A 20739-nucleotide genomic window follows, 5' to 3' on the forward strand; every position below is an offset into this window, starting at 1 on the left:
GCTGGCCTTTTCTTCTCTCATTTTTTACCAGGTAGCATCAGGCAATGTTTATTTGTTGGGCTGAGCTATTGCCCATGAGCACTAAAACCTAGTTGCAGAGGTCAGGCCAATGAAAGAGACAAATATAACAGAATAAAGGATTGAGATACAAAGTGATGTCTCTTTAAATTATTCATGGCTGCCTCCTTGCTCTGCTTACACAGGAATCATCAGAGCTCCCAGCCTGTTTCTCTCTCTTGGTGTCATGAACCCTTAGCTCTCATGGGACCAGGCAATGCCTCTTTCTGAGGTTGAGCAGCTTGACCTAGTTCCCTTTCCTGATGACCCTGCTGTAGTTTCCCCAACTTTGGTGACATCCATACTTAATTCTTAACATTTGAGCTCTTTGAAGAAAAGATACTGCTTAAATCCAGGAAAAGAATTAATAAAATTCCTGTAGAAACCCTCTGCTATGTAGGTCCCAAGTATGTATATCTCTCAAACTTAGTCTTTGCTTTCAACCAAAATGTAGATGCTGACTATAAGAATTATAAGCATTTGGGGGCCCTGGCAGTATTTTCTCATCCATCTTTTTCTCATAGCTGTTATTTTTTTCTTAGGGGTGGGTTTAGCAAAGAGGCTTAAATAATTTATAAAGGTGAGTTTAACTTTTAAGAAAGAAAATGCCATGTTGTTTATATATACACATATATACTACAATAGTAGTTTATATATAAATTATATATATAAAAGTTATCTATGTATTTATATATATAACTTCATTCTCCTCAAGGCACTTTCATATCTATCATTTCATTCTATCCTCATAAGAATGAGAAGAGAAATGTCCTATTATGAAGAAAGAAAACTAAGGCACAGACAGGTGACTTGTACATGGTCACATGACTAAATGAGAGCCAATCCAGATTTCAGGACTTCTTGTCCTCAACCCAGCACTCTTTTCTCCAAACATATGGGTGATCCCAAAGTTAACTTGCTAGCAACTCCTAGCCTAGCCCTACTCCTAGCCTAGCAACTCCTAACTCCAAAGCCTAGCCTGCTGTACGATAGATAGGGCCGGGGTTGTTCCAATTAGATCACTGGTTTGGCCAAATGAGGATCTGAAGCTGGGCAAATTGCAGGAATTAGAGACCGTGCCTTCCAAATGCCTCATTCATTCATAAAAGAGACTTGAGCATTAAGGAATGTAGCTACTTCTTTTTGATCAAAAAAGGAGTGACATGTACAAAATATTGGTCTCTTTGACAGAGAGGGTTGTAGGGGGACTCAAAAGAGTACATTTCAGCTAAAGAAAAGTAGAGTACATCTCTGCTTTGAGGGAATTCACTTTTTGTGTGTCTGAGCTTTGCTGCTCTATTGCCTGTCCACTCCACTCTTCAGAAAGCTCCACTTTCCAGAATATTTCCAGGTTTGTTTGGTGTTTTTTGTTTTTTGTTTTTTTTTCTTGTGGGAGGGTCATCTTTTTCCATCTCCCAAAGTATTCCCAGGTTGGGAGAAGACAATGATAACAAAATCTGGCTAAGTGGTATGTTGGGGTCCTAGTTACTCAGTATTGCCCACTCTGACCATTGTTGAAATAGCACTATTTGGAAGATACTGTTCAAGAAACTGCCATTTTGCAATAGGCAAGGCAGAGTAGGCTTGGAATTGGCTATCACTTAACTAAATATGTATGCCAGGTGAGCACAGATAGGGCAACTGCTGGGGAGCTAGCCCATGAGAGGGCAAAAATCATATAACTGCTGTTAAAGTTATAGCCAAGTGGGAGGCACATACCTGTTATTCATATCCAGTGGGACATTTATCCAAATTTGCATTCAGAAAATGATACTTCATATTTCCTTCCCTGGCCAGAACTTTTAAAAATAAATTCTTAATTAAACCTAATTAATGGTCTCATGAACTTCTGCATAATGTCTCCTCTGTAAACGCCTTCTTCTCCCCTTTTCCAAGCATTTTTAATGCTTTCAGTTTCAGCTCAGTAACGAAGGTTCCTTTTGCAGCATAGCAGAGCAAGTGTACTGGAGGAGGATTCCCTGCACATTTCCCTTTCCTTGAAAAGGAACCTGTCCCAAACCTATAACTTATATTTGTGCAGGGTCCCTTAAAAACGGCATCTAAAATGATTGGCCGTTACATCCCATCAGTCTATCTGACCCCACCTCCCTGCAGCTCTGTACAGTGGAAAGTGGGTGGGTCATCATTTTTGCAAGGCTTGCAAGGGCATTTGAGGGAAACTCCTCTGAGTGCTTTCCTGGCTTGTTGCCATGCTCAGAGGCAAAAATTAAAAATGAACTAGCAGAAGGTTCCAAACTTCTCCATGCCCTTGAAGGCCCCACTGAGGTCTGAAGGGCGCTGTCACAGGAGCAGACGATAGCACCCTTGGTTCCCTGTGTCCAGTGCTTCCAGTGCCAAGATGCACTGCGGAAAACAGAGAGATGGGGAGCAAAGGAACCAGAGATGGTTGGTGGGGATTTCTTTTTTTTTTTAAATCAGAGCCAAAGCCTACAAACATAGCTCTGTGCCCACAGAATCTGTTTTGATATGAACCCTACCTAAAGCAAACTGCTCGAGGCTTTTGAGAAGTACGGTTGGCACAGGATACTCAGCTCATTGGGCTGACCAACTTAAAAAGATAAGACCTTCCCGTGGGTACAGTTGCCAGATTTTGCAAGTAAAATAGAAAACAAAGTACCTGGATAAATTTGAATTGTGGATAAACAAGTCACTTTTTTTTAGTGTAAGTATGTCCCAGGCAATATTGGGGACATACTTACACTAACAAAAGTACACATCATTGACCTGAAATTTAAATTTTAATCAGTTTCAATCAAGACTTGATGTCTTATATTATTTTATTTGTCAATGCTGGTCCTGGGACTCAGAAGTGACCATTCCTTTTAGAAGCCTCTGCTTCTGTTATCTCTCCCATTTGGAGGCACATCCCAAAGGGGTTGGGAGGAAGACTCGAGGGAAAAGACCCTTTCATAGATACAGTTGCCTGCTCTTTTGAGAGGTAAGCAAGAGGGCTCGTTCCTGACCTTTGTTTTTATTTTTAATATACTATTTTATTATCACTTCATTATCTAATTCCCAAATTCTGATGTTAGTGGACATTTATTCCTCTTGTGTGATAGTCTTTTGCACCTGTCAGCTTCCTCTGCTTTCTTCCTGCCAGGTACCCCAGTTGGTTTCCCTAGCTTGCCCCTGTATAGCCCCATTCCCTTTATCTAATGAGATTAATAAGTAACCTCTATGAAAATCCAGCTGGAGGAGCCTTGCCTTGGAAGACTTTTCCCTCGCCTTTTATTTCTCCTCCCCAGTCTCTTTGCTCTTTACTCACCTGCTCTGCCCTGATCTCAGGGGACAGTGACCCTGCTACAGAACCTGGAAGACCATGCTTGGTTCTCTTTCCACTTCCTTTGTCATGACCGAATCTTTGTACCTGCTGATCATTTTTTTGACAGTTTTAGCACTTTTCACAACTAAGTGACTCCTCTTTACTCCCCTCTCCCTCAAAAAAAAAAAACAAAAAACTTTTTTTTGCCCTCCCTGAAAGTTGCACATTGGATGTTTGACCATTGCTGACCAACTCACAATTCAGCTAGATCACAGAATGTGCCCCTTGTCCTGAATTCTACTTTATACTAATGGGACAAAAAGAGCAGTTTTATAGTAGGAGCCAATGAATTTTAAAGGTTCACTTTACATTCATGGCCAGTGGGCCACCTCATTTTCTCCCAGTGACCCAGTTTTCTCCCATCTGGCCACCATCATCTCGTGGCTACTGGAGAACAACAGTGAAACTGCACCCTAGCCACAAATTCTGTGTCATCATTTACTCTGATCATCCTGCCAACAGATCTTTGAAGTCATTTTTTCCTTCAGTTTTCCTAGAGTGAAGATTGGAATTTTTTTACCTGGCCCTGCTATAGATTTCTCTCTGCCCATCGCTCCCTTTCCCAAGGGGAAGCTGGACTTAATGGCCTGGTGCCAGTTCCGTAATGACCCAGACTCCTGCCCTTTCAGGTCCTGTCTAGATTTACCTGAAACCAGACTATTCCCCACAAAAATCTCATTCAACCACTAGAAATGAGTGTGCCCTGGGAGGTTCAGCATCACTAATTCCTTGAGACTCTCCATTAGTGAAATGACGGTAAAGTAAACAACATATATCCTTTGAATAATTGCCTATCCCAGATGACCTACTTGGTCTTTTTTTCATTCTACCCTTGAGCCCCTAATTATGCTTCCTCAGATGGCTTGGAGAAAGAGGGAAATTGCTTTTGGCAAATTTCCGAATCTCCATATGGCCCACAAAGTCTAAAATATTTGCTTTCTGGCCCTTTACTGAAAGAGTTTGCCAATCCCTACTCTAGAACAATAGCTGTGAATTTTGGTTGCATGTTAGAGTCACTTGGAGAGCTTATTAAAAATGCTCATGCTTATATATGCAAATCTGGGTAGAACCCAGACATCTACATTTTTTGAAAGCTCTCCAGGGGATCCTGATGTACAGTTAAGAATTGTTATCAACATTCATTGCATGGGAGAAGAGAAAAAAGAGTTGTGTCCCCTCCCTCTTTCCTCCTCCTCTCTTTTTCCTTCTCCCCATGATCCCCACACTCCCCACACATGTGCACATACGTGCACACGCACACCTTGTCTATTCCCTGCCCTACCCTGGGGGTCTGGGAGTTTCAGCTCTGGAATCCTGCTCTACCAGCCCAATGAGAAATAAGTAACATCTGGAAGAGCTAATGTCAGCCCATGGCCTGAAGTAGAAACCTGGCTTTGCTAGAATTTCTCCTTTTTGTCTCACTGAGCATTGCCAACTTTCAACCGAGTCTGTTGGGAGTGTTCTCCACTGCAACTTGGAAGTTCTTTCCTACCCCCACCTTCCTCCACCCCAGCTACTCCTTCAAAAGTGGGGCCCAGCCTGCCTTCCCACTGTCCAGCTGTTGTAACTCCTAGGTAAAATTTTGAGATGGCACAAGGTGACCCTATCAGAAGTGTGGTTTCTCAGGACTTTTGGATTTTCTCTTACTATTTCTCTTTTTCTCCTGTGACCTTTGCAACTTTTTACCTCATGTTTTGCCATCTGGCTGCCTTGTCAGGCTCTTCCCACAAGAGAGGGCTAGATGGCTTGCAGGGAAGGGAAGGAAAAGAGATTAAATATCTGGGGCTTTCAGAAACTTTTTAAAAAATGGCTAAATAGACTCCTGTTTTCAAACAGCACACCGTTCCGGAAGGCCAAAGCCTTGTATGCCTGCAAAGCTGAACACGACTCAGAACTCTCATTCACAGCAGGCACAGTCTTCGATAATGGTGAGTTTCTTATCCCCACCAGAGATATGGGGAAGAAAAACAAATAAATACTGAAGTTTTCAAAGTCCCTCTCTAAGGAAAATCTCAATAGAACAGGTAAGACCGAAAAGGAGTGTGTGCTTGTGTGTCTTTTCCCAAAGAAGAGGAGAGTACGGGACTTCAAGAAAAACTATCAGGAGTGGACACATGCAATCCACTCGTGGCTCTGGGAGAAGCAGTCTTATCAAGCTGCTGTGGATTGAGAGACTGTACCCGCAAAGGCTTAGCCCTGCACCAACAGTGGCTTTGAGTCTCAGGGCTGGAGTGCAGACAAAGGAATGGAGAACAGGAACCCAGTAAGTGTTTTAAGTGGCTCAGTGTGGAGATTAAGACCATGAGTTTCAAGCCTTTTTCTCTTGGGTTTGGTGGTATTCATTGTCCATGGCAGGTGAGGCCAGTTTCTAAGATGATAGGACACTGGGCGAGTTTTGGACCAGTAGGCCTCACTGTGTCTCTGCTTGTTCTCTCCCTGATTTCTGGATCATAGAGTAGACTGCCCCAGAGTCAAACCTCCCTGCAAACCAACAGCTGTCCTGGTTGGGATCCTGGAATGAAATTGGATCCTTTGCACCTGCTTCGTAGGACTAGAAACTAGTACTTAATTGATACACCATTCTTTGTTTTCCTCCCTTTAAAAGAAAGTAGTGTCTTTTTTTTTTTAAGATTTATTTATTTATGCATACAAGAACTGGGATACAGGCCAGAGGTGTGAGGGGGTGAAAGGATTCACCAGAGACAGAGTGGAGAGCAGAACAGGCAGATTGACTGAAATACACTGCTGAGGAGGTCTGCTGCGCCATGTGGGTTGTTCCCTGGCCAGCTAGGGATCGAATTTGTGCTGTAGTGGCTGTGGATAGCTTCATAGTGCTGCATCTTAACTCCTTGCGCCACCAGTGAGGCCCTGGTAGTATCATTTTAAATGAGAATTGATGTCATCATTTGTCATAACTTATAATTTACCTAAGAGAAAAATCAGAACACTGATTTTTACAGCTGAGTTTTTCCCCAGATGAAGTTCTCCATTGGGGCTGATCTTTCTGGATCCCTGGGTGAAAGAGTCTGTTTGTTTTTCTCAAAGGAGGAAACAAAAAGTAGGTGCCTGGTATTAGGAACTAGATATTTTCTCTGACATTTCTAGACCTGTGGTGGGGTGGGGCAGTTCCCGGGAAGAGGTCTGTGCACATGCCTGGTGCCCTAGGACACCCCATCTTCCAGTGAAGCCAAGACTCCCACATAGCACTGCAGACCATGAACTCTGGATTCAGCACAGGTATTGGCTTGACCACTGACACCTATGCAACTTCAAGCAGTAACTTAATTTCTCCATGCCTCACTTCTCTCCTCTATCATAAAAAAGTGTTTAATAGAGTTGTTTAGAAATTTGATAGTATACTTCACAGTAAGGTAATACTCAACACATAGTAAGCTTTCAGTATGTTTTTGTTGTTATGACCATCATTGTCATCATTACATCTATCATAGTAAAAGACCCTGTTATTCTCATAGTTCACAGTGACAGTTTTCCCTTTTTAGATAATCTGGGTCTGACTCTTCGCTAGTAGTAGCTGCTGCACTTTGACACCCTGGTTCCAAGTTATCTGAAAAGGCCTCAAGTTCCAAACCAGAGCAGAGACAGGCTCCTGGGCACCAGACTTGACTACATGCACTTGCAAAGGGGCTTCTCCTCTGCTTACTCAGCATGGCAGACACAGTAATTAGGCTTGGGTAGGCAGAAAGGGAAACAGTTCACAGACCACCTAGTCACATTGGACCCTGAGCCTTCTGAGCCCACAGAGCTTGAGGTGAGCCTGTAACTGCCGGTGATCTGAGGGTCTTAGTTCTTTTTTATGGATCTCAAAGCCCAAAGCAAAATGCTTAAACTTTGGCTCCTTTAACTTTCCTTTGCTCCCTTTACAAAGCAAGGCATACATCAGTCAGCTCAGATGCCTTGCCTTCTGTCCACAGCTGGAGCTTTCAGGCCCAGCTAGAATGCTAGTGAAGTGGGGCTGCTGGAGACTGTCCAGAACACCCTATTTAGGCCCAAGTATGGGGGGCGGTCACAGCTCAGCCATAACATGGGGCTTTCACAACAGATAAATCAGAGTGGGCTGCACAGAGTTCTGTGTTCTGCTCTGGCAACAGGGAGGGGCATCTGCCTAGAGAGATATTTGAGAGAACACTGTTTAAATATCTTTCCTCTCAATCGCAATTCACTGCTTACATAAGCAAGGGACTGCCTTATTTCTATCAGCTGTTAACTCTGATAATACAATGGCCCCCTTCGCCATCCCAGAGGCAGAATAGGTTTCTAAGCTCTCAAGTCCTCCTCCTCTTCTTGAATGTAGCCTCCTTTTAATTTTAAAAACAGATTGAGATATTCACATACCACACAACTCAAATCCACAACTCAGTGTTTTTTGCTACATTCAGTTATGCAACCACCACCACTGTCCAGCTCCAGAATCTTTATCATCCCCCAAAGAAATCCATACCCTTTAGTAGTTGTGTCCTATTTGCCTCAGCCTTGCTGCACCCAGTCTAGACAAACACTATCCCTATAAATTTGACTGCTCTGGATATTTCAGATAAATGGAATCATCTAGTATGTTATACTTGTAAGTGGTTTCTTTCACTTAGCATGATATTTTTATGTTCATCCATGTAATATCATATGTCAGAACTCCATTTCCTTTTATGGCTGTATACTATTCCATTGTATGGATAGACTATGTTTTGTTTATCCATTCACCAGTTGATGGGACATTTTGATTATTTCCACTTTTTAACTCTTATGGATAATGCTGTTATAAGCCTTCTTGTATAAGTTCTTGTGAGAGCATATGTCTTCAGTTCTTTTGGCACTATATCTAGAAGCAGGATTGCTGGGTCATACAGTAACTCTGAATGACTATTTAAGGAACTGCCAAACTGTTTTACAGAAAGGTCACACCATTTGACATTTCCCCAGTTAAGTCTGTTTTGAAGTTGTTTTATAGCTAACCAACAAAAGAAAAGATACCTGGCTGGTTTTTAACTGCCAGGGCCTTTCTTTCCCTACAGGGTGCTGTGCTTGGTGGATCAGGTTCTTTGACTGTTCCTACCCCACAACTTAGTTATCGTCATAAATCTCTTAATGACAAATGGGGTTGGGGTTAACGAGTCAGAGGCCTTGGCAGAGTTCATTGACACTAGTTTGTTTTTAACCAGCAATGCCCATGACCTTTCAGATTCCCTGAAGATCAAAAGGCCAAATTAAACCCCAAAGAAAACACCTCTCAGTGTTGACTGAACTGCAGTCGAAAAAGAATCTTACAAAATGTTACTCTACTTTTTACATCGATTTGGATAATAATATTATGTTCAATTTTCAGAAAATGCTGTATTTCCTATTTTCTTCTTCTCTTTGCTTCCATAGGATAAATCAGGCATTAAAGGGGAAAAAACTATAATCCCGTTGGGCGGGGAGATCTTTTTCCTTGTTCTATCTCTGTGATGTTATTGCTGGAGATATTAGGTAGGGACAGATATTTGATTGGGATGCTCTGTAACTGTTGGATTATATCAGCAGGCCACTCAGAAGAAAGTTTCCTAATGACGGGTTTGGAATGTGTGTGTATTGTCTTTTTCAAAATCAAAAAGAATGAATGAGAAAGGGAGGGGCAGATTGAGGGCAAAGTCTGTTGTTTCACAGTGAATAGCCCCCAAGTCTCTGGATTCCAGGGGCCTGTGCTGCGAATCTGGCATGGCTGCCCAGTTCTAGCTTTTGGACTTTGTGGAGTGGGGGATAGATGTGCAATACTTGGAAATAACTTCAGTATCATTTCTTGCCAAACTACTAGGAAACTATCCACTCTATCACGAGCACCTGGAAAGAGAAATAGCTAGTGTTCTCAGGAACATTAGTCATCTTAAGCAACATGATTAGTGATACCTGGAAAATTCACATGGCATTCAGTAAAATTGGGTTCTTGGGATACTTTCACCAAGATTTGAGATGGACTGGATCCATTCATACTCAGGGTACAGGGTGTGGCATGTGTGCAGGACAGGTAGCCCCAGGTTTCCTTTGCTGGTAGTAAAAATCCTCACCAGAGGGTCACCACTCCATGGCTGCTCAGGCCCTGGGGGTATGTAGAGTTCCTCAGTGGAGTCTTTCAGCCTCCCCAGCCTCCCTTAATCCGTACTGCCAAACCCAAGCCCATGCTGCTTCCAGCTCTCAGTTGGATATTCCAACCAGCTGCCTAACTGGTCTGGCTGCTTCCAGTCTTGCCTCCATAACCCATTCTCTGCCAGAAGCTAGAGTGAACTCTGAAAAATGAAAATCATATCATGTTATTTTCCTGCCCTCTTGCCTCCTCTCACCCCCACTCGACACACTGCAGCCTTCTTCACTTTCTCGTAGAAGACTGGCAAACTGCGACCTGCTGGGCAAATCCAGCTAGTGCCTATTTCATAAGTAAAGCTTTATCAGGACACAACCACCCATGCCTTTTTGTTTACATATGATCTGTGGCACAATAATGGCAGAGTTGAGAGAGGGATACAGGTGCCATCTGGCTCTTTAAGAATAATTTGCAGACACTATTTTAAAATCAGCAAAGCTTTCCCCCATCTTAGGGCCTTTTCACTTGCACTAGCTACTGCCCAGCTGGCTCCTTTGGATCATTTATACATATCCCTATCCCAGTCTCTTTCTCTCCCCTCATCACTACCTAAAATTATGTGCGTATTTGATAGGTTGTCCCTCCCTGAGAGCAGAATCATATCTGCTGCCTCTGTGCTGTGTGTGAGGACCTAGCACAGTGTCTGCCACATGGAAGCTATTTAGTATATGTTTGTTAAATGACTAAATGCATTCAGCTGCTCAGGGATCAGCCCCTCTTCCAGCCAGTGCTTCTTCCCCTTGGGACAGCCAGCCATTACAGATCTCAATCACACACTTGCTCCTTGTCCACAGTGAGCAAGAGAGCTTGAGTTGTGTGTGCAGAGGTGGTTGATGTAGATATGCATGAAGCTGAGAAAAAGTGGTTGGCAGGAAGCACACCCATGTCAGCAGCAGCTTATATTTATTATATGCTTGCTGGACTGGAGAGATGCCCAGGCAACTCGCTGCAACACCTTGTGTATTTATATAACTCAGTGGACACTGGTCCAATTCAGAAGGTTGGACATTGGTGCAATTCAGTCTAACAAGCCCTTCTGATCATCTTCAATGTCTAGAACTCCGGGATAGGCAATAGCTAGTAGTGTTAAGGCCACAGACCTTGAGGTCAGATGTCCTTAGTTCAGCTCCACCTCCGTCATCTACCAGCTGTGCAATTTGGGGCAAGATACTTAACCTCTCTGAGCCTCAATTTCTTATGGGTGAAATGAGGGTAATAGAGAACCAACTACACAGTCATCTTGACGATTAAAGGAGGTGATGTAGGCAAAGCACATAGCAAAGGGCCTGCTGCTTAGTATTTTCTCAACATGCATATCATGATTCCAATCATCAAAGATCGCATTCTCTGGTTGAATAGAAGCATAATGTAGAGGAAAAGGGCTTTGTCTGTTGAGCTAAACAGCCTGGGTTCAAATTCTGATTCTATCATTGTGACCCTGAAACATTTAATTTACCTCTCTGAGCCTTCTTTGTCTCATTTGTAAAATAGGGATAAGAGTAGTACAAGCTGGGATACTTAGGATCAAATGTATCAGCATAGACTTAAAGCTCAGAGCCCATCACTGTTTCCCAGTCACCATTTCTAGGTGTTAGCTTCTATCATAATTCACCAGGCAGAGGAAGCCATTGCAGAGTGTTGAGTGATACAAACTAAAGGGGACTGAAAATACTACCTGGGAAGGAATGCTTAATTTGCACAGCGTTAATAAGACCCTTGAACAATATGTGAAATGTACTGTGAGTATTCCAGGAGTCTGGGTGAAGGGAGGGAACAGGAGGCTGGGATTCGATGATGATATTTATGGAGCTGGGCTTCAGCTAATCTTTGAAGTGTGAGGAAAGGAAACAGAAGATAACAGAAAGCAGGGGGGCATGTGTGCTGCCTCCTTCCTCCATCAGTTAAGGAAAATTTGCATTTTCATTCTTATTACCACATCATTACAGAGGCACAGAAAAGTTATAACTCTTTAAGTTTTTGTAAACAAGTTAAAATACAGATCCCTGGGCCTCTCACCTAGACATTCTACCTTAGTTAATGTACTCCGGGCACTCTGGTATCTCAACATCCATGTGACTCCAATGTCATGGTCAGGGCCCATGCCCTGGTGAAGCATGCCTGCAAGAATGCGGTGAGCCAGCAGCCTGATCCAGTGGCTTCCTGGAGCATTGCTTCCTGCCCCTCCTGTCACATATATCTCTTGTTCTCCAGTTTGGGGAGCCTCCTTTCTCCCCTCTGATTCTCCTCTTAGTCTGCAAATTGGATTTCTAATCTTTGTAGGTGTCACCACCTCAGCACCTGAGCTGGCCAGGAAGGTAGATTGAAAGAGGTGGACTCAGAGCATCCGGTGGACTTAGCAACTCTCCTAGGACTTTTGCTATACAGTGTGAGGGGTATTTTTTTCTTCTTCTTCATTCTTTCTAGGTCTTTTTGGGGAGTGATTTTGATTTGTTTGTTTTTGGTTAGGAACATGACATGTGAGGTTTCCTGAAGATTAGGGGGCTGTTGAGAATCTTACACAGATTTTCCCAAGAGAGTCTTGTTGACCAGTCCAAGTGGTTGGTCAAGTGATAGAGTATCTACTAACCAACCTATACTGAGCAGTTACTGTGTCCTGGCTCTGCTGAGTGCATTTTCCTCATCATCAGAATCCACCAAGGGGAAGAGAGTTTTATTATCCCTACAGAAATGGAAATGATCTTGAGAACATTTACTGGATGGATGGGGAAAGGTATGGGTATTTGGATGCTAGTATTTTAGGGGCAGGTTGGGAAAGCTTGGCCATTGGAAAGACCAGGTTGCTTTTAGATGTGTTTTGCTCTTCCATGGTATTTCTCTCTCAGAACTCTTGCATGGATGTTATGAATCCAAAAGTACCCTCATTACTTTTATTTATTCTTAAAGCCTAGTGACAAGAAATTATGCAAGCATTTTGGAGGCCAGTCACATGATGTTTGACCTTGTCTTTTCCTAAAGAAGAATGGAAGATCTAGACATGGTGAACATTGTTCTATTCACCTCAACGTGTGTCCTTTTGCTGCTTCCCTGTTTGCTTCCTCTGGTTTCTATTCTTGCTTCTTTCCCTACAAACTGAAACTAGAGTTATATAGTAGAGTTGGAGGCGGAAATGCTTTTCTAAAATAAGCTCAGGAAGTCACTTAATTAGCCTAGGAAAGGAATAGGGGAAAAATTCGTTCTCTGCAAACAAGCTTGGAAATTTTGGGTTTTTATATTACATTAAAAGCAAATGCCCTGCCTCGCACTAAAGCAATTTGTATGTTCCCAGTTCACAAGCATGAACACCCCCCATCTTCAAGTCCTGAGATTCCTTCTCTCTTCCTTCTATTGACTACTTTGCAAAGTCAGCTGGATTTTATATAATCTTTACAGTATCACAGAATTTTCCATGGGGATTAATTGGGATGTCACAGAAGTGGGAATGTTCTTTGTCTATTACTATTATTCTTTGGCTAAAAATCAGTGGGGCAGAGATTTTGAAATTTACAATAGAGAAATGAAGGGAACAGCTCTCAGACTTGTATACAAGTTGGGAGAAAAAAAATCTAGGGAACAGGAAGGAAAACTAAGAAAGAATATGGATGAAACAGAAGAGGGCTGTAAAATGGGGGGGGCGGGAGGGGAGAGGCACAGAAGGAATTTGTGCGGAAAGAAAGAAGCATAGGTTAACTTTTTAAAGGAAAGTAAAATGCAGAATAGGAGCTAGATATCCTTAAAGACAGGTTCTTATCAGTCCTCCATGGACATGCCACTTGGTCCATGGTCAGCACTATGTAGGTAAGTGGGTCCATGGGTGGGGCACCTTCACTGTGACCTCTAACCTAAAAAAGTAGAAATCTGACACTTCTTTATAGTTTGAACCAGAAACTTCAGAAACTTAATAAAGTAAAGTTGTATGCAAATGTTTGAATGCCTGTGATTGTTTCCTTTTTTGTTGTGAATAAAGGTCAGAATAGCCTTAATCAGAAGGTTTATGTCCACAAAAGGTGAAGAAACTCTGGTTTAAACAAATTCTAGAATTATGTAACTTAAGGAGCAATTGCACTCATTCTCTCCAAACTTCCTTCCTTCTCTCTCTCTCTCTCTCTCTCTCTCTCTCTCTGCCCTCCACCCCCTCCAGACATTCAGACAGACACACACACACAAGAACAACAACAACAAAACACATCCACTTTATCACCCTACAGCCCTATCTGTAACCTCATCTCTTTCTCTCGTTCCCTTTCCTGTGCAGTTCATCCATCTCAAGAGCCTGGCTGGTTGGAGGGGACTCTGAACGGAAAGACGGGCCTCATCCCTGAGAACTACGTGGAGTACTTCTAACCATGGGCCCCAGCAGAACTGCTGAGCTTTCCGTGGTATCCATGACAACTGCTGATTCCAGTGTTGGAGGCCACTTCTCTTTGCCACTGAGAAATGGAGGGTGACTGACTCTGCTGCTCCCTGTCAATACGAATGTTTCTGTGAACGCTAGTGTCACCCAGCCCCACGATCATCTCAGCTGACATGCGGTGACGCTGCCAGAATCAGAAGTAAATCAGCAGAAGGCCATTTGATGTTGATAACAGAGAGAAAGGTTTGCAAAACCATTTCTCTCACTTAGCACCTGAACTCGGAGCGTTCATTTTGTCTCAGTAGTCATCCAAACCCCCAACCTTCTGAAAAAGGAAGTGAGATACAAGTAGTCCCTAAGAACTTGCAGTGTGGCTGAGTCTGACAGGGCTGGGCAGTCGCTCTCAGACCTACGCTGGGCCCACTGCTCTTGTTTACAGTAGACACTCTCTCTACCCCACCTCTAAATACTTGAGACCCACAGCACTACCGATGATGGGCCTATTTGTTTGCATGCAGGATGGAGAGGGGTTACAGCACTGTTTACATAAGATCCAATCTCTCACCATCTCTGAAGCAGCCGTTGGCCCAGCATCAGCAGAATTCAGTCCAGTCCTCTCATGCAAGGGAACACACACACCCCACAGTCCCCCCTCCCAAGCTAGGAACTTCTCTGCCACTAAGGGCTGCTGTCACCCAGTAACCATGGCAACTCAACCTACTCTAAAACCAAACGAAAAAATAATACACTCTTTGCATGACATATTTTTTCTCCTCCCCACCCCCACCCCTTTGTGGTAGTTTTTTTAATGGTTTTCTAACAACCTAAAGCAGATCAAGGAATTAGAGTGGTCTACTTGGGGTAGACAGAATAACTGCTGTTCTCTTTCTGAGCAGTTTCAGCAGCATCAGGATATATTTGGAGCAAACTCTAGTAACCTCTTGAGATTAAATTATATATTAATATTCATATTTCTGTCCTGCCATGCAACTAGTATTTGCTTTCTAGAAGACAGTCTGCTGCCTCCCATGGGTGACACCGTCCCTTTGACTCATTCCCTCATTACCTCCCATTCACCTGTCCTTTCCCCTGCCCTTGCCTGCCATTGGCCCAACACTGACCAGTCTCTTGGCCATGATGTGGGCTGCTGAGCACTGCTGCCCTGGAGGTTTTCAGAGAAGATTCCTGGGCTAACCCTAAGGCCTGTTGTTTGAAAGGATATGTATATTCACTGCCATTCAGACAAAGGAAGTTGTTCTTAGGCTTTTGAGACACAAGACTTCAGGAAGGCACCAGAAGGTGGGGCCAGATTGGGGAGGATGGGTACCTTCTGAGAACGAGAATTTCCTGCTCCAAAAGGGGCTAAGTTTTATAGGAGACACTGCAGTGGGCAAGTTCAGTCTGGAAAATTCAGATACACTTGGCCAACAAAGAATGGAGTCCCCAGTATCCTCCAAATTTGAATATCCTTTCAAGAGTGACTTGGGCCAGACGACACAACACAAACAGATGGACTGTCAAGCTTCCCAGGAGCCCCTGGGCATGGCAGCATCACTCCAGAGAGTGTTTCCTGCTTCTGGAATTCCTCCTTAGGGAACTTTAAAGAAGAAAAGAAAAACTTGAATTGTGTTGAATTACTGTACTTTTACATTTTTTTGAAAAGATAAACTTGTAAATAGAGTGATTTGAAATATTATATGGCAAAGTTCTATATTTGATATTCTTTCAGCTAGTTGCTCCACACATTTAAACTTTGATTGCTGAACAAGTAATAAGAGAGAGAGAAAGCAGAGGCAAGGTTGAAGAGGGTCAAGGTCATTCCCTCTGGCCTTGAGGAAGGAGAAGATATTTCTACACACTGGTTCTTGTTGGTGGACATGACACATGGATGGTCTGCAGTCTTCTCTATCCGGATGTGTTTTCGAACATTTCTTGGGCTTTGGATTTGGAGATGGAAAGAGCATGTAAGTTCAGGCAATGAATTTTTCAAAGAACTCCTACTCATTAACAAGATGAAGCTCAGGATTTAAATTCGTGGGGCAGGGGTTAGATTTTTTTTTCATTTTTTCTTCTCAGGTGTATTTCTTGGTACCCTAAGATATCAAGACAGAAGGAGATGGGATAATTGTTGTGTGTTCCTTACATCTAACTCTTCTACATATCTTCAAAGACTTTATAATTGAGGCCAGGCCAGTTTGCAAGTTGTGTATGTATCTAACTTCTAAGAAAAACTGGCTTCGTAGGATCTTTAGTTCTCAATCTGCTGCTGCTTCCCCTTGCCCTAAACATGTTTTTTGCCCTTTGTGTTCATCTCAGATTTCCTATAACCCCCAAATAGGAGGGGAAACTCCAAAAAAGAGGAATGGAGATTGTACTTTATAGCTTTATAGATGGTTTTAAATTTATAGGAGTTTATCATTGTGATTCATTTCATCAGCTCAAGGATTATACAGCTCTTATTTAAGGGACTCACGCAGGAGCAAGGGAGACATTACCACTGAATCAGGGAACAAGAATTCAGAGTGTATAAGACCAAGGTAGGACTCAGGAAAGCCACCGTGGAAGATACAAAGAGAAAGGGACCATATGAACAGGCTTCACCTGCATCCGTGGACTTTGAATAGCTTGGGAACCTGTTTCGTGGGCCTGGAGAGAAGCACATTCATCTGTCGTTGTGCTGTCCAGATAGAAAGCAGCATAATGCTTTTAATGCTTTTGACTTTGTAAATAGTCACCTGCCCCCTTGGAATCTTCACTGGGGCAGACGTGGAGGACTCCTCACTGAAGCATACCTGTGGACACTTGGCTCCGGCTTGACCACTTGGAAGCAAGTTGCTCTCTCTGCAGTTGGCCCTGATTTGAAGCCAGAGGGAAATAGAACTGCTGCCAATGGGAATTTTTAGGCCGACCCCTTCCCAGCCAGGCTGGGCCAGTGACAGATGGCTCTGCTTCCCTTTCCCCAGCCAGGCTCACCTCCGCCCTGTTAGCTACAGAACTGGAGCAACTGTTCAGAACATGAGCCAACAAATAGGAAGGAACTTGAAGCCTAAAATTAGATTTTGCCCTTTCCACTCTTTGTGCCCCCAACTCTTAACTCCCTCTGTTTCAATAGGGAACTTAGAGGTAGATTAGGGGAATGACCTGGGTATCAGAGTGGAAGGCTATTTCCAGGAACCATGAGCTTTCCAGGAACCTTGTGCTGCTTTTGCAAGACCCTGGGATCAATTAGATATACATAGCCTGAATCTTTGGGGAGTATTAAGATATGTCTCTCAATCCTTCAGATAGTCACAGAATTCTATAGCTATACAATGCCATGCTATGAGAAGATAGCTAGTTTTGAATCCTAGTCCCCCGACTAGTAAATTACTGACTTGCTCAAGAATAATGATATTCTCTTCCAATTTTAGACGTAAACATAAAGGGATGGACAGCCTTCCCTGGTATCTTAGAATTGGATCCAACTTTTAGTTTAATGTTTTAGTATTTCTATAGCCAATGTACGTTTTCTTCCACTAGGCCAAACTGTCTTTTTCAGCATAATTTCAGCTTATCCCCTCTTGCTGAATACTTTTGAGTTAGAGAGGCAAAGAGGAAGAGAAAGTGAGCAGTCGGGTATTTGCAAACTGACATTCGCCGGACATAAGCCCTGCTAGTGACGAGGTCCTTTCAGGCTTCACAGCACTCTGGCTGTGCAATATCTGTATCTCGAAGGGAAGTCCTACAGCTGAGTTTTCTGAGACGATCTAAGAAACAGCAACGCCCGTCACACCAAAATCTCTGTCCTGAGTAGAGAGGTTTGAAAAGCATCCCTGATTGAAGGATTGGAAGCCAAAATAGCTAAATTTGTTGCTTGCTCATGACTGTCTATAAGTACCTTTCATCCTCTGGCTTCTGTTTCCAAAAGCAAGTCTGGCACACCCAGTTTTATAGCCATAGGATTCCTAGGTACCCCAATGGCCACTGCCACTGCAGCACTGATAATTTGCCCTGCTATTGAATGTTCTGTGAGCAACCATCTGCTCAAGTAGACATTGAAGAAACCAGACAGCCTGTATGTTACCTTGCCTTGGAATGTCCTAGCTTTTCTGTCTGGGGAGCTATCTATTATCTCGGGCAAACTTGACAGTAATCAATTACCTAGACAGCCCTACTCTACATCTCTTTTAAGTCAACTGGGTGTCCTCTCACACACCCTGTGCTGGTGTTTGAAAAATTTGTCTTGTTTTGCTCAAATGTGTTTGACAGCCATGCTGATGTGCTGGGTGCTGAACCACTTCTCTGTAATTGTAGCATCAAAATGACAACAGCAGCAGAGCAATGAACCTTGCACAATCCTCCAGCATGCCTGAGACAAGACTCCAAGTAATAATTAGCTTTTTTTCCACCTTTTACCGCCTACAGTACTTGTCTTAACTTTAGAGCTTCCCAAAGCAGAGCGAGAGGCCAGGATAGAGAATCCAGACATCACTCAGAGCCAACCCTTGCTGAAATATGCTCTCTTAGTGCAAGTACCTATATTCTTGGGAGAAAAAATGTTGGATGTAAAGTAATGCTGGGAACAAAGAGAACCATACTAAAGAACTTTGGATTTTTTTTTTTTAAAGAGAGAAATATAGCTCACAATTTGGGGGAAAGTCTGTCACAGAAAAAATGCACAACTGATATTTTTACAAAAGTTTTACAGGACATTACTACTATCTTTCAAGGTGGCATGCTCTAGAGAGCAGAGACTTGGCATAGTCAGAGACCATGTAAGGGTAGCAATTAGTATGATATCAAAATTCCCTTTAGTGTAGTCAGTGAGAACCAGAGTATTATTTATCAAGATGTCAGAATTACCTGGAGTTCTGGACACACTGAGACATTCGATGCCACTCAGTTGTGGTCATTTCTACAAAGTCGTCCAGACAGACACCTACAAACAGCTTCCTTGGGTATACAGATGCCAGGGTCAACCTTGTAACGTTTCAAAGAAGTTCGTCTGATGATCCCGAAGTATATATGTATGATTATGTGTTTGTATATGTGTATGTACAGTGTGCATTGGTATATGTACAGATATAGACTCCATAGAGACCCACACAAGCCAGCAGCTGCTGAGCCCTCATGGCCCTTAAAATTCAGAGGCTGGGAATTAGAAAAACAAGAGAGGCTGTTGATAAACTATCAAAATAATCAAAGATATAAATTAAGTGCCACTTTACAACTTTGTTCATATTTATCAAATGGTTACTATCTACATCTATATTCCTTATTAACTTATTAAAATTCATGTTGAAAAAGAGATCAAGCTCATATACCTTTAGTAGCTAATATTAGGCTAGTGTTCACAAGCACTCTAAAGACATTTTATCTGTATTTTGGAGAAGAAAATATTTGCATGTTTAATTCATAGTTTAGGCTACCTTTGAGTATACTGTAAAGTGCTGTGTGATATATTATCAATAAAGTACTTATAAAATGGCACTTTAATGTTTTTCTCGAAACCATAAATAATGCACTGTTTTAAACTTCAGTTCAGTATTGAATATTGACTGGTGTGTAGAATCCAATTCCGTAATTACAAATCCATGCCTAGAATAGAACTTTTTTCCTATTATTAGCACAACAGTTTTGCCATGTTCAGGCTTTTAAAAAAATGTGCTTTTGTGTCACTAAGCATATCTGTAATGAAAATAAAAATTTTGTTGAATGGCCTCTGAAACTTAGGTTGGTTTATGTGACAGTCCCTTGAAATGAGTGGAAGTATGATTTTTGAATTAAATGACTTTTCCATTTGGTGGTATGTTTGTTTCTTGAGTTTCTGATAAAGTTTTGACATGATGCATACTTTAATATTTCTTCAAAGAAACATATAAAGACCATGGTCAAAGGTCACAAGTCTGGGAGCAGCAGTTACTGGTGACAACTGCAGTGTTGCTTTCTGATGTGTCCTGAGGAGCTTTGGCTTCCTTCAGGGAAAGGTCAAATGCTAGTGAATTGAGGAAGAGCTATCAGGCATGTCAAATAACTAAGCCCCAAAGAGTCATATTCCAATTAGCATTTCTGACTTTATCTCCTAGAATACTATGTCGCTTTAGTCTTCCTAACTTCAGTTTTCAAATCAAGTACAATAAACCTTCACTTAACTTCATCAATAGATTCTTGGAAATCTCAACTTTAAGAGAAATGATGTATGAGGAAAGCAGGTCCTCAAATAACATTGTACAGCCCAGCTGGGATTGTTTTTTTCTCCTGACCATTTAACTCAATGATGTTAGACCAACCAGTGTTGGAGGAGCTACAATGCTCTCTTCTGGAACTTCATTCATGCAGTGTGGGATCAGCACAGAGCCAGAGTTCAGCCCACCACACAGCTGCATGTGGCCCCAGGTTTGTAAATCAGTTATTTAGAAGTTGTAACCTGTTTCCCCTGGATCTGGTATCATTGAGTCTCATTCATTCTATCCTTTCCAGGTATATTCTGAGTCGCAGCCTGGAACCCAGGTTTACAATTAGTTGCCGCTTCTGCAATGAGAGCAGAGAACCCAGAGGTAGAGGGCAAGAGAGTGGGTTCACTGAGGGTAGGGGGGGATGAGACTTGTGGCCCCAGAAGCTTGCCCGAGAGGAGGAGGAGTTGGGCACCCCATGCCTGCTTCTGAAGCATTGACTTTAATGTGTGTGGGTCACCCATGAACTGTGTGTATTGTCCTCTTTGGTCATGTAATAAGGCATTGGTTTACCCTTCCTAACAGCAGAGACTCCACAGGTCTGGTGTTTTGACTGAGCGTACACTCTGGTCTGGAAAAATCCTGCCAGCCTCTGAAGCTTCCTACCTGTGTGAGGTCATATCATACCTAGGTGAGACCTTCTGAC

At 42.7% G+C, this 20739-nt stretch overlaps 1 protein-coding gene across 1 annotated transcript in view; it reads left to right on the plus strand.

The window, feature by feature from the left end:
• The window catches only part of ARHGAP26 (Rho GTPase activating protein 26), a gene marked incomplete at its 3' end in the record, with an annotated part of 427812 nt that extends 413941 nt beyond the window's left edge, over positions 1-13871 (plus strand). The window contains exons 22-23 of the mRNA XM_084252634.1: positions 5237-5328; positions 13783-13871. Of these exons, the coding sequence (XP_084108760.1) occupies positions 5237-5328; positions 13783-13871 (181 nt within the window). The remainder of the gene's footprint in view (positions 1-5236; positions 5329-13782) is intronic.
• Positions 13872-20739: the final 6868 nt, after the last annotated feature.

This window comes from Talpa europaea (genome assembly GCF_964194135.1).
Source record: "Talpa europaea genome assembly, chromosome: 13".
Lineage (NCBI taxonomy): Eukaryota > Metazoa > Chordata > Mammalia > Eulipotyphla > Talpidae > Talpa > Talpa europaea.